General features: G+C 47.8%; 1 protein-coding gene across 2 annotated transcripts in view; it reads left to right on the plus strand.

Annotated features, from left to right (window-relative positions):
- CBARP (CACN subunit beta associated regulatory protein) overlaps positions 1-20,467 on the plus strand; it is a 45,734-nt gene extending 25,267 nt beyond the window's left edge. For both annotated transcript variants that reach the window (XM_060784807.2, XM_067473579.1), the window contains 7 exons: positions 544-605; positions 3,269-3,434; positions 4,232-4,409; positions 9,237-9,377; positions 13,290-13,485; positions 15,528-15,711; positions 17,593-20,467. In XM_060784807.2, coding sequence (XP_060640790.2) covers positions 544-605; positions 3,269-3,434; positions 4,232-4,409; positions 9,237-9,377; positions 13,290-13,485; positions 15,528-15,711; positions 17,593-18,703 — 2,038 coding nt within the window. In that variant the 3' untranslated portion in view covers positions 18,704-20,467. The remainder of the gene's footprint in view (positions 1-543; positions 606-3,268; positions 3,435-4,231; positions 4,410-9,236; positions 9,378-13,289; positions 13,486-15,527; positions 15,712-17,592) is intronic.
- The last annotated feature ends 1,403 nt before the right edge of the window (positions 20,468-21,870 follow it).

Here is a 21,870-nt window from a genome sequence, read left to right on the forward strand (position 1 = left end):
GCTGGACTTCTGTTTCTTGATGCAGAGAAAGCTTTCAATAACATTCATTGGGGATTCATTGGGCACAGCACAAGCCTGAAAAATGTAACAGTATCCAAAAGTCCCAGGCTCAGCCAGCTCCCCTGGCGTAGCCCGACCAATCAGCTTTGTGCATCTTATTTTACAGTTGACATACACATACTAACTGATTTCTTACACGCTCCAACAACTTTGAGTTACTTTTGAAAAGCCATGGGCCAGCACTGGCGCCGTGTGATCTTCCCCCTCCCAAGAATCCAATGGGACTGAAACGGTGGCGGTCGTCCCCTTGCCATTCCTCCTTTGAGTTACAGCTGTGCTATAACACAGCACCGCTATCACTTCGCATCCTTTGCAATCTCTTAAGTTGGTTAGTTTCGATCTCTCGGCAGCCTGTGCGACTTTGCAGGGTGGTTGCGATGCTCTAAAATGACTTTAAAGGGGGCAAACCTTGAGCCAAAAAGGAATGCCGCCCCGCTTTATCAACGGCTTCAAGAAAATATGTCTCGCCTGTCCTGCTTTCAGAGCCAGCGATGACCCAGAGAAAACAAATACCACTTACCTGGATGACACCCAACCGGCTCAAGGTGAGATTTCTCAAAAAAAAAAAAAATTGGTTATTGAGGTGAGAAAAAGAGAGAAAGAAGGATGGGAAGAAAGGAAAAAGGAGGGAAAGGATGAAGGATGGGAAGAAAGGGAAAGGAAGGAAAGAAGGAAGAGAAGGGGAAAGAAAGGACAAAAGATGGGAAGAAAGGAAAAAGAGGGAAGGAAGGAAGAGAAAGGGAAAGAAAGGACGAAGGATGGGAAGAAAGGAAAAAGGAGGGAAGAGAAAGGGAAAGAAAGGACAAAAGATGGGAAGAAAGGAAAAAGAGGGAAGGAAGGAAGAGAAAGGGAAAGAAAGGATGAAGGAGGGAAAGAAAGAAGAGAAAGGAAAAGAAAGGACGAAGGATGGGAAGAAAGGAAAAAGAGGGAAGGAAGGAAGAGAGAGGGAAAGAGGACAAAGGATGGGAAGAAAGGAAAAAGGAGGGAAAGAAGGAAGAGAAAGGGAAAGAAAGTATGAAGGATGAGAAGAAAGGAAAAAGGAGGGAAAGAAGGAAGAGAAAGGGAAAGAGGACAAGAAAGGAAAGAAAGTATGAAGGATGCGAAGAAAGGAAAAAAGAGGGGAAAAAGGAAGGATGGGAAGAAAGGAAAAAGAGGGAAGGAAGGAAGAGAAAGGGAAAGAAAGGACGAAGGATGGGAAGAAAGGGAAAGGAAGGGAAAGAAGGAAGGATGGGAAGAAAGGAAAAGGAAGGGAAAGAAGGAAGGATGGGAAGAAAGGAAAAAGGAGGGAAAGAAGGAAGAGAAAGGGAAAGAGGACAAAGGATGGGAAGAAAGGAAAAAGAGGGAAAGAAGGAAGAGAAAGGGAAAGAAAGGACGAAGGATGGGAAGAAAGGAAAAAGGAGGGAAAGAAGGAAGAGAAAGGGAAAGAGGACAAAGGATGGGAAGAAAGGAAAAAGAGGGAAAGAAGGAAGAATGGGAAGAAGGGAAAAAGGAGGGAAAGAAGGAAGAGAAAAGGAAAGAAAGGACAATGGATCGCCTCATTTCTAGTCTTAATTGGGAACACAAGCTGAATGAAAATGTCAGATAATACGGCATCTCTTGCTGTTACCTGACTGACATGGCGCTAGACACATCGAATGCTAACAACAGGGACTCAATGAGTTAAGACAAGGCAATGCCTCAGGGCTAGAGAAGCCCAGCAGGAAGTGCCCAGATACGGAAGAGGAGCATGGAAATCACAGGGGGAAAGAGGGAGGACACTTCCACTTCAGGTCCTGCCTCTTTTCCTCCTTCTTCCTCTCCCCTCCTCCTCCTCCTTTTCTTGTCTTTTTCACTTATTGGGAATGGAGAGAGAGTTGGGGAGCGCTCCTTTCATTGAAAAACTGCTGGAGGAAAAGGGGGCGTCGAATAAGAGCGTCGGTTAAGACGGAATGTCGGATAAGATGGAATGTCGAATAAGCGAGACTCGACTGTATATGCATATTTATAGATCTGTTTCATTGTTTTTTTATGAATATGTAAATCACAGACCGGGCCCAAACTTAGCACACAGAGTACTCATGGCCCACTCTACATCCCGATGCAGTTCTAAGGGGGATGGACCACGGATGATGGGACTTGCAGCATCTTTACACACTTACTGAAACCACTGCGACCCTCATCCAATGACCAATCAAGACCAAACTTAGCACACAGAGCCCCCATGACCCACTCTACATCCTGCTGCAGGATCATAGATGATGGGACTTGCAGTACCTTCACTCACTTACTGAAACCACTGCGACCCTCATCCAATGACCAATCAAGACCAAACTTAGCACACAGAGCCCCCATGACCCACTCTACATCCTGCTGCAGGATCATAGATGATGGGACTTGCAGTACCTTCACTCACTTACTGAAACCACTGCGACCATAATCCAATGACTGATCAAGACCAAACTTAGCACACAGAGCCCCCATGACCCACTCTATATCCTGCTGCTGTTTGAAGGAGGATGGACTTTGGATGATGGGACTTGCAGTACCTTCACTCACTTACTGACACCACTGCGACCCTAATCCAATGACTGATCAAGACCAAAATTAGCACACAGAGCCCCCATGACCCACTCTACATCCTGCTGCTGTTTGAAGGAGGATGGACTTTGGATGATGGGACTTGCAGTACCTTCACTCACTTACTGAAACCACTACCACCCTCATCCAATGACTGATCAAGACCAAACTTAGCACACAGAGCCCCCATGACCCACTCTACATCCTGCTGCTGTTTGGAGGAGGATGGACTTTGGATGATGGGACTTGCAGTACCTTCACTCACTGAAACCAGTGCCACCCTCATCCAATGACTGCTAAAGAACAAACTTGGCACACAGAGCCCCCATGACCCACTCTATATCCTGCTGCTGTTTGGAGGAGGGTGGACCATGGATGATGGGACTTCAAGTACCTTCACTCACTTCCTGAAAACAATGCAACCATCATCCAATGACCAATAAAGACCAAACTTGGCATACAGAACCGCCATTACCCACTTTCTCTAATAACCCGGGCAGTGCCGGGTCCCCAAGCTAGTTGAAAATAAAAAAACCCAACAGAACTACCGAGTCACCAAATACCGGGGCAGGAGGGGATGCTCTAACTGGGGTCCATAGAGGTCATCCAGCCTAACCCTCGGCAGCCATGTCTTCCCCGGTTGCTTCCCCAGAGATCACCATCAAGGTGGACGACCCCGATGGGATGTCGGGCAGCGGCTTCCGAGACACGGAGAGCGAGCGGTTCCTGTCCTCGGGCAGCTCCACGGGACGGAGAGTCTCCTTCAATGAGGCTGCGCTTTTTGAGCAGAGCAAGAAGACGCAGGAGAAGGGACGGAGGTAGGCCCCGGCCCCAGCGGAAGGCAAGGCAGTGCTGGAGCAAGGATAGGCAGAATGAATTTTGCAAGAAAGAGATGCAAGTCAAGAATGGATTAAGGAGAAGGTGGGGAGGGAGTGAAAAGAAAATCAAGAGTGAAGGAATGTGGGATGAGTGATTTGAGTGAGAAGTAAAGAGAGAGATCAAACTGACCTGACAGAGATGGGAGGAGGGAGGAAAACTGCGCAGGAAGATTGTCTTCAGAAATATGGGATGTTTAGGAAGAGAGAAAGACACAGAGGGCCCTTCCACACAGGCTTATAACCCAGAATATCAAGGCAGATGACCCACAATAGGGAGCCCCCCCATTGTGTTAAACCGCTTAATCTTCTGAACTTGCTGACCAAAAGGTCGGCGGTTCGAATCCGGGGAGTGGCATGAGTTCCCGCTGTTAGCCCAGCTTCATCAAAATGTGACTTCTGTGGGAAAGTAACAGCACTCCATGCAGTCATGCTGGCCACATGACTTTGGAGGCGTCTCCGGACAACGCTGGCTCTTCAACTTAGAAATGGAGATGAGCACCAATCCCCAGAGTTGGACACAACTAGACTTAATGCCAAGGGGAAACTGTTACCTTTACCTTACCAGGTGTTCCTCCTGCCCACTTTCTCCCTTCTCCAGCTCTGGAAAGGCCTACCTCACAATGCCCCCCTTCCCGTCTTTCACATGTCCCCTTTCTCTCCCGGTGGAAAAGGGCCACTCCACCTGCTAATGGCCCTGACCCCTTCTAACTTCTCTCCCTCTCTCTCTCTTGGGGCAGGTACACCCTGACGGAGGGGGATTTCCACCACTTGAAGAATGCCCGCCTGAGCCACCTCCCGCTGCCCCCATCGGCGGCCCTCAAGATCGTGACCATCCATGAGTGTGAGTCCAGTGAAAACAACGTCGGCATGTCGCCCCGCCGCCCCCCCGCCAAGCCCAGCCTTGCCATCTTTCAGGTGAGCTCTGCCAGTGTGTTTCATAGTGTTTGTTATCAGTGTCATTATTTCCTAATTGGTCCTATCATAAATAACATGGGAAATGTTTAGGGTTGTTCTACGTGGGGCTGCCCTTGAAGACGGTTCGGAAACTTCAGCAAGTCCAACGGGCGGCATTTATTTATTATTTATTTCGTATACTTCTACCCCGCCCTTCTCAACCCCCGAGGGGGGACTCAGGGCGGCTTACAAAATGGCACAATTCGATGCCTACACAATAATACAATAAACGTATAAAAAGAGCAGTTAAACGGTTAAACAATTAAAACAACAATATATATCTCAGTCAATAGCCAATCTCAAGCACAGCGTTCGCCAACTCAGAGTCCATACTTCGTTCCACATTGTCTATTCCTATCTGTCGTCGCAGTCCTTTATTTATCTGCCAGATTGCCCAAACGCCTGGTCCCACATCCATGTTTTTAATTTCTTTCTAAAGGAAAGGAGGGATGTCGCTGATCTAATTTAACCGGGGAGTGAATTCCATAGGTGAGGGGCCACCACTGAGAAGGCCCTGCTCCTCATCCCCGCCAATCTCACTTGTGACAGAGGCGGGGCCGAGAGGAGGGCCTCCCCAGAGGATCTCAAACTCCGAGGTGGGACATAGAGGGAGATGCGTTTGGACAGATACGCTGGGCCGGAACCGTATAGGATTTTGTAGATCAAAACCAGCACTTTGAATTGTGCTCGGAACTGGATCGGCAGCCAGTGGAGCTGACACAACAGTGGGGTGGTATGCTCCCTGTCTGACGTTCCGGTGAGCAATCTGGCTGCCTCCCGCTGAACTAATTGAAGTTTCCGAACAGTCTTCAAAGGCAACCCCACGTAGAGTGTGTTGCAGTAATCTATCCGGGATGTAACAAGAGCGTGGACCACCGTGGCATCCAGATTACCAACTGGGGCAACATACAGGGAACATACTACCCTTCTGTTATGTCAGCTCCACTGGCTGCCGGTCCATTTCCGAACCCAATTCAAAGTGCTTGTTTTGACCTATAAAGCTCTATACAGTTCTGGCCCAGTGTACTTGTCCGAACATATCCACCCGTATGTCCACCTCGTAATCTAAGATCATCCGGGGAGGCCCTGCTCTCACTCCCATTCATTTTCCGGTCTCAAACTCTGGGGTGCTTTGAATGCAATATTCCTGCTTCTTGGCAGGGGGTTGGACTGGCTGGCACATGAGATCTCTTCCAACTCTATGAATCTATGATTCTATGAATTCAAGGTGCAGGTTCTCACCTACAAAGCCCTGGGGTGAATGGGAGCGAGAGCAGGGCCTCCCCGGATGATCTTAGATTACGAGGTGGGACGTTAGGGTGGATGCGTTCGGACAAGTAAGCTGGGCCAGAATCCACACGATCTCTTCGATCGTCCAGAGAGGCCCTGCTCTCACTCCCGTCCCTTTTGCAGGCACAACTGGTGGGGACGAGGGAGAGGGCCTTCTCTGTGGTGGCCCCCCGACTCTGGAACTCACTCCCCAAGGACATCAGGCAAGCCCTCACATTGGCAGTCTTTAGGAGGAGCTTGAAAACTTGGCTGCTCCAATGTGCCTTCCCTGAATAAAGTAAACAATACCCCGATCTGACCAATTTTCTGCAAAATGTCCTCTGAAGCACTTTATCAACCCGTTGGAGTAATTCCCTACATTACCCTAAAAAAAACAACAACCCTGTTGTTTAGACATACTCTACTGCTGTTCACACCCAGTGTTTTAAATTTTTATTTTATTACATTTGGTCCTGCCCACAGTGTTGGTTTCTTGTATTTTTACATTTTCTGTTTTATTGCTTATATGTTATTTATAATGCTTTGTATTGTATTTTATTTTGCTGCTGTGTTGTTTTTACTGATGTATTATTGTCGGGCTTGGCCTCATGTAAGCCGCCCCGAGTCCCCTTGGGGAGATAGTGGCGGGGTATAAATAAAGTATTATTATTGGGTTGTTGTAGGTTTTTTTCTGGACTATATGGCCATGTTCTAGAGGCATTCTCTCCTGACGTTTCACCTGCATCTATGGCAAGCATCCTCAGAGGTAGTGAGATCTGTTGGAACTAGGAAAAAGGGTTTATATATCTGTGGAAAGACCAGGGTGGGACAAAGGACTCTTGTCTGCTGGAGCTAGGTGTGAATGTTTCAACTGACCACCTTGATTAGCATTTAATGGCCTGGCAGTGCTTGGGGCAATCTTTTGTTGAGAGGTGATTAGATGTCCCTGATTTATGTTTAATTGTGGTTTCATTATGTCTAATTGTGATTTTATTATGATAATTGTTATGTTTCGGTGCCTACTGTAAGCCGTCCTGAGTCCCCCTTCGGGGGTAGAGAAGTGACGGGGTAGAAATACCGGAAATAAATAAATACTCTGTGTCAGTGGGCTGATAGTCGAATGGTATTCATGACAGGAAGATCTCACCATAAGAGTCTCAACCAATTCAACCCAGTTTGTGGCAGCCACAAAAATAATAATATAATAATTATAAACTTTATTTCTACCCCGCCAGCATCTCCCCGATGGGGACTCGGAGCGGCTTACATGGGGCCAAGCCCGGACAACGTAATACAGCAATAAAATCAAAGCATATACATCAGACAACAACAACATTATCAAAAACAAATTAGTTTCTGGAGGAGAATAATGCCTTGCAAAATAAGAACTGCACAATTCAACAGGAAAGAACATTTTCAAACACAGGAACAGAAAAATTTTCAAATTTTGTTATAGTGTTATTGAAAATTACTATAGATTGGATATGCTTACCCAATACGTTGGATCTTCCTGTTGTTGTTTATTGTTATTATTATGGCTGGATGGCCATCTGTTGGGGTACTTTGATGGCGTCTTCCTTTATGGCAGAAGGGGTGTCAGCTCCTGGCAGACTCTAGAATAAAAGCACACTCACAAAGGAAACTCCTTCTTGCCAAGATGCATCGAAAGCTAGTTCTGACCCTTTCCCACCAAACCTGTAGTAGTTCATCTAGCTGACCCATGACCCCCTTGTTATCTATTCTAACGGCTACATTCCATTCCCAAAGATCATACAATATTTCCCAGGTTTTTCCTTCCTAGTCCAGATGGCCCTTATCAGAAGCCAGTGTTTCACTCCCAAACTGGCATGGAGTGGACGGAGCAGCTTGTTGACTTTAGCTGGTACGGACACATCCTGACAAGGGGGCTGGACTAGATAGCCTTTAGAAGTCCCTTCCAACTCTATGATTCTATGAAATTGAAGCCGGTAGAAGCTTTGGAAGGGTCCCCCACAGGAGGAGGGATCCTGGGACCGCACCAAAGAGGGTCCGCTACTTTGGCGAGCCAGAGAAGCCTGATTTCAGCAATTTTATTTAGATTAAAATTCAAAATAAAGCTCACCAAAGTTGAAGAAGTGGCACCGAGGCTTTTATTAGCGATTCAGCTGAAAAGGATGCTATGTAGCAATAATTCGCCTACAAAGCATGAGAATACACCAATGCAGTCATATTTATAGTAAATTCAAAGTTGCAGAGGTCAAACTTCCCGCCCCAGCCTCCCTGCCGCCCTCCACCATGATTGGACGGTGGGCAAACAGCTGGGAGGTGGCCCTCCCGCCCCTGGCGCCCCCAGACCAATCAGGAAGCTCCAGTGGTCCATAGGAGACCTCTGCTGCCTGGCGGCGACAGCAAATCAGGAGAGAGGGAGGCGGGACGATGGAACACAAAGGAATCTGTGAATGAGTCTTAAAAAAAAGGAAGTGCCATGTGGCCTGTGAGACAAAAAGCTCAAGCAGGGCTGACCTATTGTGTTTTGAGTGTTGTAAATCAACATGTGTAAAAATATCCAGGTCCTTCCTGGCTGTGAGACAGGAGAACAATGAGGGCAGCCTGGGGTTAATGCTATCAATGGGAAGTAAACAAAAAGCAGAGGGGGAGATTTCCCCTTATCTTACTTGAAGAGTGATAGAAACTTTGCCAAATAATTCTTTACTCTAGTGGGCCATCTCCGATACTAGAGATAAGAATGTCCTTCTATTATCCATGCAAGTGTGTCTTTGGCTGGAGGTTTCGGTAATCGCTAATGGCTTTTGTTTCTGAAGGCAGGTGGTTCCCTTACATATTTCTTTGGAGGGAGAAGGGGGCAAAGGGTCAGGAATACAAGGAAACATAAAAATCATATAGAAATTATACACAGGGAAATCATATGCAGGTATCTTCCCATCCAGGACCCCAGAGAGAGATTAATAATACCAATTATAAAAAGCAGACGATATCAGGACACAGCATGAATTCATAAGTCGTTCCTTGAAGAAAGTTCATGGGCAAAGAGTGAGCCCTTGGGGAGAGTGAAGTCCAGAATAGGGGCAGAAACCAATAAGTCATGCAAAGAATCAATGGAGTTCCACTGAGCCAAAGGATGGAGTTCTGCAGAACTGAGAACGAAGCAGGTCCTTGGTCCTTGGGGAAACTACAGCTCTCTCTCGAGAGAGAGAGAGAGAGAGAGAGAGGCAGAGACCCCAAGGTCTAGCCGTTCCCAAAGTCTCGTGGGGTCCTCATTGCTGTTAGTGTCTTGGCAAATTGACCAAGACTTAACCCCTATTGTGCAGTCTGGTACCCTTGTCCTTTGCAGAACTATAAGTTACTATCCCTTGTTGCAGGGGGGGGGGCATGCTCGAATTCAAAATGACAAGGGGTGAGCAACTGGTTGATTTGCAATGGTACCTGCACTGCAGCCTCAGATTTTGGCCCAGAACCCAGCTCAGAGGTAGCCTTACCTCCCCTTTTGACTGTCCGTCCGGTTGCCTCCTCCTTCTGCAGCCCAGGGGTGCCGCCCTCCTGCCACAGACGGCGCTGACCGGCCACGGGATGTGTCCCAGCTCGGCCTTGCCTGGGGACACGTTCAATTCTACGGTGGAAGCCAGTCCGTCTGTTTCCTCCGACTCTGGCGAAGGGACCTCGGTAGGTTGAACGGCTGCTCAAGAGGCAACTCGTTACTCATCTCACTAGCCGTCCCCTACCATGCTTTGCTGTGGCCTAGTCTGTGTATATGTGTTTTGTGTGTGTATATGTGTGCTTGCATATATATGTGTGGTTTGGTACATGCGTTGTAATGTAATTTTTGATGTTTTGGCTTTTTAAGTCTCTTCTGCTGTGTTTTTCAGTGTTTTCATGAGTGACTAGCCGTCCCCTGCCACGCATTGCTGTGGCCCACATGTGGGTTCTGTGTGGGAGGTTTGGCCCAATTCTAACATTGGTGGGATTCAGAATGCTCTTTGATTGTAGATGAACTATAAATCCCAGCAACGACAACTCCCGAATGTCAAGATTCTATTTTCCCCAAACTCCACCAGTGTTCACATTTGGACATATTGAGTATTCGTGTAGAGTTTGGTCCAGATCCATCATTGTTTGAGTCCATAGTGATCTCTGGATGTAGGTGAACTACAACTCCAAAACCAAAAGACACTGCCCCCCAAACCCTTCCAGTATTTTCTGTTGTTCATGGGAAAACTGTGTGCCATGTTTGGTTCAATTCCATCGTTGGTGGAGATTAGAATGCTCTTTGTAGGTGAACTATAAATCTCAATTACAACTCCCAAATGACAAAATCAATTTTTTGAGTGAGGGACATACATTGGGTTGTTAGATGTCTTGTGTCCAAATTTGGTGTCAATTCGTCCAGTGGTTTTTGAGTTACGTTAATCCCACAAACAAACATTACATTTTTATTTATATAGACAAGCGGTACCCGCCACACGTTGCTGTGGCCAACCTTCCCTCTTTCTCTCCTTCTTTCCCTCCTTCTTTCCCTCCCTCTTTCCTTCCTTCCTTCCTGTCTTTCCTTCTCTTCTTCGTTCCTTCTCTATCTCTTTCCTTCCTTCCCCCTTTTCTTTCTCTTCTGCTGTCTCTCTTTTCTTCCTTCTCTCTTTACTTCTTTCCTTCTCTCCCTCTTTCTCTATATCTTCCCCCCTTCCTGCGCTCCCTCTTTCCTTCCTTCTTTCCCTTTTTTCTTTCCTTCTCTCCTTCCTTCCTTCTCTATCTCTTTCCTTCCTTCCCCCTTTTCTTTCTCTTCTGCTTTTTGTTTTCTTCCTTCTGTCTTTACTTCTTTCCTTCCCTCCCTCTTTCTCTATATCTTCCCCCCTTCCTGCGCTCCCTCTTTCCTTCCTTCTTTCCCTTTTTTCTTTCCTTCTCTTCTTCCTTCCTTCTCTATCTCTTTCCTTCCTCCCCCCCTTTTCCTTCTCTTCCGCTGTCTCTCTTTTCTTCCTTCTCTCTTTCTTTCCTTCCCTCCCTCTTTCTCTACACCTTCCCCCCTTCCTTCGCTCCCTCTTTCCTTCCTTCCTTCCTTCCTTCCTTCCTTCCTTCCTTCCTGTCTTTCCTTCTCTTCTTCCTTCCTTCTCTCTCTTTCCTTCCTTCCTTCCCCCTTTTCTTTCTCTTCTGCTGTCTCTCATTTCTTCCTTCTCTCTTTACTTCTTTCCTTCCCTCCCTCTTTCTCTACATCTTCCCCCCTTCCTTCGCTCTCTCTTTCCTTCCTTCTTTCCCTTTTTTCCTTCCTTCTCTCCTTCCTTCCTTCTCTAACTTTCCTTCCTTCCCCCTTTTTCTTTCCTTCCCTCTTTCTCTCCTTTCTTCCTTCTCTACCTCTTTCCTTCCTTCTCTTTGCTTCCATGCTTCCTTCTCTCTTTCCTTCCTTCTTTCTTTCTTTCTTTCTTTCTTTCTTTCCCTCCCTCTTTCTTTTCTTTCTTTTTTTCCCTCCCCTTCCCTCCCTTTCTTCCTTTTTCCATATTGTCATTTAGCTTTTCGGGGCTTTTAAGTCCCTTCTGCTGTGTTTTTATGAGTGAAGGACATACATTGGGTTGTTAGGTGTCTTGTGGCCAAATTTGGTGTCAATTCGGCCAGTGGTTTTTGAGTTCTGTTAATCCCACAAACGAACATTACATTTTTATTTCTATAGACTAGCTGTACCTGCCACGTGTTGCTGTGGCCAACCTTCCCTCCCATTTTCTCTCCTCCTAGCTTTCTCTCCTTCCTTCCCTTTTTTTCTTTCATTCTCTCCTTCCTTCCCTTCCTCTTCCCTTCCTCCTTCCCTTTTCTTTCCCTTCCTCTTTCTCCCCTTTCTTCCTTCTCTACCTATTTTTGGACTGCAACTTCCAGCAGTCCTCCTGATCAATCTATCTACCTACCTACCTATCTACCGTTGTCTAATCTATCTATATATCTTATCTATCTGGAGGATTGCTGGGAGTTGCAGTCCAGGAATAGGAAATTGGAAATATGCAGGGATTAGGGTGCTTTCTAAGAAATCCAAGGAGAAGCTTGCATCTTGGAAGCAGTGCATTTGGATCATCCTCCTCTGGGAACTGTAGTCCGGAAGAAAGTGTGGATATGCTATTGTGTGTTTTGTTTGCCAGGGGGAGTTGCTGTGGCCCAGTTTTTGTATATGTGTATTGTGTGTATATATATATGTGCATATGTGTGTGTGTATGTTTGTGTATATGTGTATATATGTGTGTTTGCGTATATATGTGGTTTTTTGCATGTGTTGTAATGCTTTTTGGGGTTTTTTTTTTTTGCTTTTTAAGTCTCCTCTGCTGTGTTTTTCAGTGTTTTTATGAGTGATGGCCACTCGCTGGCCTGATTGGTGTATTGTGTCCAAATTTGGTGTCAATTCATCCAGTGGTTTTTGAATTACATTAATTCCACAAACAAACATTACATATTTATTTATATAGACTAGCCGTCCCCTGCCACGCATTGCTGTGGCCAACATGTGGGTTCTCTGTGGGAGGTTTGGCCCAATTCTATCGTTGGTGGGATTCAGAATGCTCTGTGATTGTAGGTGAACTATAAATTCCAGCGACTACAACTCCCAAATGTCAAGTTTCTATTTTTTCCCAAACTCCACCAGTGTTCACATTTGGACATATTGAGTATTTGTGTAGAGTTTGGTCCAGATCAATCATTGTTTGAGCCCACAGTGATCTCTGGATGTAGGTGAACTACAACTCCAAAACCAAAGGACACTGCCCATCAAACTCTTCCAGTATTTTCTGTTGGTCATGGTTGAACTATGTGCCAAGTTTGGTTCCATTCCATCGTTGGTGGGGTTCAGAATGCTCTTTGATTGTAGGTGAACTATAAATCCCAGCAACTACAACTCCCAAATGTCAAGATTCTATTTTCCCCAAACTCCACCAGTGTTCACATTTGGACATATTGAGTATTCGTGTAGAGTTTGGTCCAGATCCATCATAGTTTGAGTCCATAGTGATCTCTGGATGTAGGTGAACTACAACTCCAAAACTAAAGGACACTGCCCACCAAACCCTTCCAGTATTTTCTGTTGGTCATGGTTGAACTGTGTGACAAGTCTGGTTCGATTCCATCATTGGTGGGGTTCAGAATGCTCTTTGATTGTAGGTGAACTATAAATCCCAACAACTCCAACTCCCAAATGACAAAATCATTTTTTTTTGAGTGAAGGACATACATTGGGTTGTTAGGTGTCTTGCGTCCAAATTTGGTGCCAATTCGTCCAGTGGTTTTTGAGTTCTGTTAATCCCACAAACGAACATTACTTTTTTATTTATATAGATTTGAGAACCACTGTTCTAATCACACTCTAATTGCCATTGCACAGCCCCATAATGCCACATCGTTGTGAAACCTTAGAGTTCAATACAGAATCAAGGCTCTCTCTCAGCCTACTTGTCCTCAGCGGGAATTATTATAGCCAGTCAGTAGCCTTTATTTCGGTCAGCGAAGGAATTATTATGAAATTCTTCCAAAGCAGGGAGAAAGAAAGAGGGCAACCCAACACCCTCTGGAGCACCTTCCTATCTATCCGCCCCTTCACATCTCCCCTCTTCCTTTCAGTCTGATGGTGTGGCACGCAGTCCGAAAGGTGCCAGTGGCGGGGAGCCCACCCCACCTCCTCCGGCCCAAGGTGCCGTCTTGCACTTCTTCACCCGCTTGCGCCGCCATGCCAGCCTGGAAGGGGCCAGCCCCTACTTCAAGATCAAGAGGTGGAAGTTGGAGAGCAGCCAGCGGGCCTCCAGCCTGGACACGAGAGGTGGGATGGAAGGACACTACATTCTTCTTATGTTTGTTTATACCTCACATTTTATTTATTTATTTGTTTGTTTGTTTCTAAGTGTTTGCAGACCACTTCCTTAAGATGTCTGTGTGTCAAGTTTGGTCCCGATCAGTCATTGGTGAGAGTCACAGTGGCCTATGGGAGCTGAAGTGATTGAAAGTACTGCATATCCCATCAGCCATGGTCCATCCTCCCCCAAACTTCACCAGGACATGAAGTGTATCATGGGGCGTCTGTGTACCAAATAGAGTCCGGATCCATCTTTCATGAGGGTCACAGTGGTCTGTGGGAGCTCAATCGGGTGACGGTACTACAAATCATCCGTGGTACATCCTCCCCCAAACTGCACCGGGATGTAAAGTGGGTCATGGTGGCTCTCTGTGCCAAGTTTGGTCTTGATCAGTCATTGGAAGAGGGTCACAGTGGTTTCAGTAAGTGAATGAGGGTACTGCAAGTCCAATCATCCATGGTCTCTGTGCCAAGTTTGGTCTTGAGTGGTCTCAGGAAGTGAGTGAAGATACTGCAAGTCCCATCATCCATGGTCCATTGTCCTCCAAACTGCACAAGGCTGTAGAGTGGGTCATGGGGACTCTGTGTGCCAAGTTTGGTCCTGATCTGTCCTTGGTGGGGGTCTCAGTGGTCTCAGGAAGAGAGTGAAGGTACTGCAAGTCTCATCATCCATTGTCTGTCCTCCCCCAAATCGCACCAGGACGTAAAGTGGATCCGGGGGGGGGGGGGGTGTGTCTGTGTGCCAAGTTTGGTGTCACAGTGATCTGTTTATTTATTTATTTACAGCTTTTATATTCCGCCCTTCTCACCCCGCAGGGGACTCAGGGCGGATTACAGTGTACACATATATGGCAAACATTCAGTGCCAATTTTTGACATACAAACATATACAGACATACACAGAGGCTATTTAACTTTTTCTGGCCGCCAGGGGAGCTGTCGCTTTCATCGTCCATCTGCGACGCTGATGAAGCAATTCCGCATTCCCCGCATGCTTCCCTTTTGGAATGCTTTGCTGGAGTCTTCTTTATGGCCTCATAAATCAGTTAATTTAGCCTCCCCACACTTTTTAAGGTGGTACCTAATTTTCCTACTTGACAGATGCAACTGTCTTTTGGGTTCCAAAGGTCGACAACAGGCTACACACAATTGGTTGGAAACCCACTCCAACCCGGGCTGGCTTCGAACTCATGACCTTTTGGTCAGAGTGATCTTAATGCAGCTGACACTCAGCCAGCTGTGCCACAATCCCGGTGCTATTTTCTCTCCACCAGGAGGCTCAAAGCAGCTATAGATCTACTATTATTATTAGAAAGTATTATTATTATTGGGTTGTTGTGAGTTTTCCGGGCTTTCTGGTCATGTTCCAGAAGCATTCACTCTTGACGTTTCATCTATGCATCTATGGCAGGCATCCTCAGAGGTTGTGAGGTCTGTTGGAAACTAGGCAAGTGGGGTTGATATTTATTTATTTGTTTGTTTGTTTGTTTATTTATTTACAGTATATTCCGCCCTTCTCACCCCGCAGGGGACTCAAGGCGGATTACAATGTACACATATAATAATAATAATAATAATAATAATAATAATCTTTATTTATACCCCGCCACCATCTCCCCGATGGGGACTCGGAGCGGGTTACATGAGGCCAAGCCCAAACAACAATTACAATAAAGAAAAAACGAAAATGCAAACCGAAAACGCAAATATTAAATATATGTATTGTCGAAGGCTTTCATGGCTGGAATCACTGGGTTGCTGTAGGTTTTTTCGGGCTATATGGCCATGTTGTAGAGGCATTTCTCCTGACGTTTCGCCTGCATCTATGGCAAGCATCCTCAGAGTTGTGAGGTCACAGCAGGCGAAACATCAGGAAGTTTTAGGTTGGCCACTCTTGACCGGCAGAGAGGTCTTGCCAAGACAAGGGTCTTTCCTTGTCCATCAAACACCTAGGGTCCTTCCACGGTACATAATTACAGCACCCTTTCCTTTTTCCTTTCGACACCCAGGTTCCCCGAAACGGCACCAGTTCCAGCGCCAGAGGGCCGCCAGCGAGAGCATGGACCAGGAAGACCGGGATGCGCACCAGACGGACATCATCCAGTACATCGCCCGGACTGACGACGTGGTTTTCCGCCCCACGGCCGGCCCCCTCCTCCCGGCCCCCGCCAGCCCCACATTATCTCTCGGCAGGTATTTTTCTGTAGATAAGTGGGAACGGGGGGCGGTGGGATGTGAGCATGTGCAGAGTGTTTTCACCCTTTAGCTTCCCCTGTGACCTCAATGAATAAAGGGGACCAAGTCGACACAAATGAGCCAAGTTTGGAATCTGGCAGCACACAGAGCTTGAAAGTAAATACTTGTAAGGAAGTATTATTTGAGAAAGGTATTGTGTGCCAAAGTTGGTGTTTATCAGTTATTTAATGTGGCTCGCAGTGGTTTCAGGAAGTTAGTGAAGGTACTGCGAGTCCCATCATCCATGGTCCATCCTCCTTGAAACTGCACCAGGATGTAGAATGTGTCACGGGGGCTCTGTGTGCTAAGTTTGGTTTTGATCAATCATTGGATGAGGACTGCAGTGGTCTCAGAAAGTGAATGAAGGTACTTCAAGTCCCATCATCCACGGTCCATCCTCCTCGAAACTGCACCAAGAAGTGGGTCATGGGGGCTCTGTGTGCCAAGTTTGGTCTTGATCACTCATTGGATGAGGGTCGCAGCAGTCTCGAGAAGTGAGCGGAGATACTTCAAGTCCCATCATCCGTGGTCCACCCTCCTCCAAACTGCAGTAGGATGTAGACTGGGTCATGGGACCTCTGTGTGCCAAGTTTGGTCTTTATCAGCCTTAGTTGGGGGCCACAGTGGTCTGTGGGAACCAAAGGGTTTGAAAGTCCTACAAATCCCATCATCCTTTGTCCGTCCTCCCTCAAACCGCACCAGGACGTAAAGTGGGTCATGGGTCGCCTCGGGCTGAGAAAGGCGGTATACAAATGCAGCAAATAAATACATAAATAAATACATAAATGGGGGTTATATGTGCCAAGTGTGGTCCAGGTCCATCACCCATGCTGGTCGCAGTGGCCTGTGAAAGTGGCAGCCAATCAGAAAGCTGCCACATACACCTCCCTCCATCCTCCACATACAAACATTCTCTTTTATTATATGGATAGATATAGATGGTACAACAATCTGCATTTATAGGATGATCTCTCTGGGCTCAGTAGCAGACTGCTTGCTGAAGCTTTCCCCCTATCCTCTTGTGTTTGTGTGGGGTGAGGGAGAGCCAGACTATTGCCGGTTTGTGCTGGGGGAGAGAGACCCACAGTGCTGAGTAAAAACGGCAGCCACAGCTTTACTTCTTCCCCGAGGACACACAATACCTAAAGCCTCAGCTTGCAGCATGCACAGAATAACCAGGACTGACAGGGGGAGACGAAGTTGTATGCTGCATAGCCACACATATCACTATGTCTTATTTTTGGGGTATGGCTTATATTGCACTACGGCTTATTTTATGGGTATGTCTTATTTTCGGGGAAACTGGGTAGTTACTTTTAATGGCACTTGTAAGCGGTTAAGAACTGACAAGTTTAAAAAGCGATACAGCTTAATTCTAACTAGTTACCTGGATTATGCATGTTGCATCGTTGGTGCATCTATATTGCAGAAGGAACACAGTTTGATGATACCGCCCGCTCAATGCTATGGGATCATGGGACTTGTATTATTCGATGTCTTAACAGGCATGGGCCAACTTTGTCCCTCCCTTCGGGTATTTTGGTCTTCAACTCCCCAACAGCCGGTATATTACTATTACTACTATTATTATTATATTATATTATATATTATTATGATATTGGGAATTGTGGGAGTTGAAGTCCAAAACACCTGGAGGGAGGGCCGAAGATGGCTCATGCCTGGTCTATACCTTTCTCTGCCCGAGTGTTGGTACCTCACCAAATTGCAACTCCCATAATTCTATCGCAATGAGCAAAGGCGCAATGAGGTTGAAGTGCATTCATTTCATGCTTGGCTCTCGAGAGTAAATGGTCCGTCTTGCTTCCTTCCCGGCTACAGGATAGAGCCTCCCGAGCCGCCCCCCTCCCCCCCAGCCGAGCCCCCAGCTTTGGAACAGCCCCCTGCCCCCCTTTATCATGACATATGGAGTCTACGGGCCTCGCTGGAGATGTACGCTGCCTCCACCTCGCCCCCTGCGGAGCAAGGCAACGACCGGGAGTCCATCCGCAGCGATGATGGCGGGGACAGCCTCTCCTCCAGCGGTGGCCTTCCCAGCTTCCCTTCTTCCCTTGCGGACGAAGTTGAAGAAGACCGGCCGTGGGGGAAACCCAAGCAGGACAGTGTGGAGTCAGAATCTGGCACCCGCAAGCTCTTGCAGATGGACAGTGGCTACGCCTCCATCGAGGCACCCGGTGGCCGAGTGGGCGAGGACCAAACGGCTTCAGAGAAACGGTTCTGCTTCACCAGCGCCGGACGCAAGGCCACCATCTTCGAGAGCTTCGAGGGCCAGGAGCTGGAGGAAGAGGAGGAAGGTGCAGCAGGTGGGCTTCCCCCACACAGTCCACTAGTTTGGGCCCCGTACGGGCAGCTCTTCCCCACCCGGGAGGCCCCGCCCCGCCGGGACTACAGCATTGACGAGAAGACAGACGCCCTCTTCAACGCCTTTGTGCGCCATGACCCCCAGTTTGATGAGTCTCCACTGCGGGCCAAACACCGGTCCCGGACGCACCTGCGGAAGCAGTGGCAGCGCACCAAGCAGTACAGCGACCCTGGGGTCCGCTACCCACCAGCCCTTGAGCGGCACCGGACCCCCTTGCGGCGTGGTGACAGTGTCAACTACCCTCCAGACGGCCGCTTCCATGGAACCCTGCCCCGCATCATCAGCACCGGAGATGAGGAGGCCGTGCCACCGGCTGAGGAAAGTGCAGACACAATCCAGGTCATTGAGGAGGAACCGCCAGAGGAAGGCAAAGCGACGCCTGGAATGTTTGGGGGTGAATGCCTCGAGGATGGTCAATGCCCTGGCCTAGGCCGCCTCAGCCCTGAAGTGATGGACAAGATCACCGGAGGGCTGGAGGAAAGGTTCTACATGCACTTGAAAAAACCACGAGAGAGCCCCGAGCGGGTGGCGGTGGCGGCAGAGGCCTCTCCTGATCACAGCCCGGAGTAGTGGGAGCAGGGACGCCAGGCCAGTCCATCTCCCTGTCTCTCTCAATCTCCCCAGTGGCGGCGGGGCCCAAGCAGAGTTTGCCAGCTCACCGGGGGGCCTTGGGCAAGCCGAAGGGGCAAGGGGCCACCTCGGAAGAGTACGAGTGGTGCTCTCCGACCACTGCTGAGCAGAGTAAGTCACATCCGACCGGAAGCGCCCTCTGCCATTCCGGGTTCAGGCCGGGACGCCCTTCTCGATCCAAGGGTTGGAGGGTGCCCTCACTGGGCCCGGTCCCACGGATATCTGGGTGCCCGTCGTCGTCAGTAGGGGTTCTCCGTCCCTCTTTGGCAGCCTCTGAAAAGGGGAGGGAGGTCCTGACCCCAGTCAGTCAGGCCTTCTCTCCCCTGCCTGCCTGATACCCGCAGTCAAGGACACGAGTGTGACGCCTCACGGAGGCTTGGCATTTACCTCAGACATCTAAAGAGCTGGTTGTAGCAAACGTTCATGACTCCTCTGTCTCTGTGCACTCTCGGTATCTCTCTCTCTGGTTTTTAAAAGCAATAACCAAGGCCTTTCCTCCTCCTCCTCCTCCCCACTTGCCATCTTTCCTCAAACGTTCTTGTGGCGGGAGGCGGCAGTGTCTTGCCTTCCAGACGGGACAAAAAGACAACAAGAACGATGCCTCCATCCCCTCCAGTGACTTTGTCCCTTGTTCGTTGGATGGGTTTCCTTTCCAGGGGGAAGATGCTCAACCCAGGACGCACCTTTCCTTCCTTTCGCCTTCCTCTCATCCCTTTAGGACTCGGCCCGACCTTGCGCTGCCCGTTCCTCCATTTCCCTAGCAATGCTCCTTTCTCCTCTCCCCCAATTCCAAGTTGGGTATAGCTTCGCTGGGATGCCGTTGCATTACGGATGAGAAGAGGAGATGGGCAAAGCTGCTCAACAGTTTGAAGTTTTGGTTTCCGCATGAAGTCGAAGTTTCTAGTTCTCATAAGGCCTGGATCCTTAAAGGACGCTCTCGTCTCTATCCGTGAGAAAGGAAAGGGTGGGGGGGGGGGGGTTCAAAGCAGTGGCCATGGACACATTATCCACACTGTTCAAACTCCAAACGCATGTCTGTCCTTATTCTGATATGCCTCCCCAATACAAGCAAAGCAGGTGCGTGATTTTAGTGTATTTTAAATATATATTTATTTGTGTGTTATTATTTTTAAATACAGAAAGCAATGCATTTTGTTGCACATTTGGAAGCCGATATTGGTGATGGGTTTGATTTTTCTTTAATATTTAATTTAATTAGGGGCAGGGGTCTCCAGCTATCCCTACGATGAGGGGTGGAAATGTCCGTGAATGTGCCAACGCCTTTGGTTGCATACAAATTTTATTGTTTTGTGCTTGAAATATTTGCATGCCAATGCAGAGTGCATTCGGTTGGGTATTTTTGTGGGGGACTATGTATTGGGATGCGGGTCCGCTGAGGTTTTGAAGGGGGCTCTGATCTGATCTTCCAATGCTGAAGAGGCAGCGAGAGGAAGAAACAACGTTCCAAACACAACGAAAGAAGGACGAAAGTGAGAATTTCGGCATAGAGATGTGCATTCCAATTTCCTGTGCTATTTTCTCATCTCACTCTTGGTCGCCCTTTTCCTTAAAGCCGGGTCTTGGCTGGGGGCGAGCAAAGCGCGGCCTGTCCCAGCTGCTCTGTGGCCAGTGTCCAAAACCAAAACCCCACAAACCTCTTTTTGGAAGAAAACAAAAACTTTATTAAAAACAACGTGCCAATAAGTTGTGTGTGGCTGGTTCTTCGTGACTCGGAGAAATGGGGCTGCAGTGGGAATCTGGGCCCAAACGGACAAAGCTTTTGCTTACTTACTTAGGTGATCCCTCATAGCCCGAGGATGATGGTCCGTAGGTGGCTGTGGGGACCTATTCTTGACCCGCATGTTCTCCCGCAGTGAGAATATTGGTTTCCAGGATGAAGGCGGTCCCGGTCAGGGTTGGTTTGATGCGCCTTCCTCTTGGCACGTTTCTCCTTCTTGGCCTCCATTTGTGCTTCTTCAATTCCACAGCACTGCTGGTCACAGCTGACCTCATTAGAGCACTCAAGGGCCAGGGCTTCCCAGTTCTCAGTGTCTATGCCACAGTTTTTAAGGTTGGCTTTAAGCCCATCGTTAAATCTCTTTTCCTGTCCACCAATATTACATTTCCCGTTCTGCTTTGGGAGACAGTGATCAGGCATTCGGACAACGTGGCCTTCAGTCCAGCAGAGTTGATGACGTAGGAGCATCACTTCAGTGCTGGTGGTCTTTGCTTCTTCCAGCACGCTGACATTTGTCTGCCTGTCTTCCCAAGCAGAGATCTGCAGGATTTTTGTGACGTCTGTAGACAGTCCACATTTGGCAGGGTTGGGAGGGCAATCTATATATATATAAATGCTCTGTGCATAATGAGTACCTTAAAAACAAAAGAACCAATGAACGAAATCACACAAAACTTGGCAACAAAATGTCTCACAACACAAGGAGTGACCATCACTTAAAAAAATATATGATTTTGTCATTTGGGAGTTGTAGTTGCTGGGGTTTATAGTTCACCTACAATCAGAGCATTCTGAACTCTATCAACGATGGAATTGCACCAAACTTGGCACACAGAACTCCCATAACGAACAGAAAATACTGGAAGGGTTTGGTGGGCATTGCCCTTGAGTTTGGGAGTTGTAGTTCACCTACATCCAGAGAGCACTGTGGACTCAAACAATGATGGATCTGGACCAAATCTTTGATACTGCATCTGTCATATACATATATGTGTGTGTGGCACGAATATTCCATATGCCCAAATATAAACACAGATGGGAGTTTGAGGGAAATAGACCTTGACATTTGGGAGTTGTAGTTACTGGGATATATAGTTCACCTACAATCAAGAAGCATTCTGAACCCACCAACGATGGAATTGGGCGAAACATCCCACACAGAACCCCCATGACCAACAGAAAATTTTGTGTTTTCTGGTTGTCTTTGGTGACTTTTCTGACACTCCCCTGGTGGCCCTCCCCCGGGGTCTTGACTTCCCAGGTTGAGAAATGCTGCCTTAAGGCCATCCAGTCCAACTCCCTTCATCAGGGCAAGAAAACATAATCAAAGCCCTCCTGACAAAGGGCCATCCAGCTATTCACACACACA

The sequence above is a fragment of the Anolis sagrei genome, chromosome X, assembly GCF_037176765.1.
Source record: "Anolis sagrei isolate rAnoSag1 chromosome X, rAnoSag1.mat, whole genome shotgun sequence".
Taxonomy (NCBI): domain Eukaryota; kingdom Metazoa; phylum Chordata; class Lepidosauria; order Squamata; family Dactyloidae; genus Anolis; species Anolis sagrei.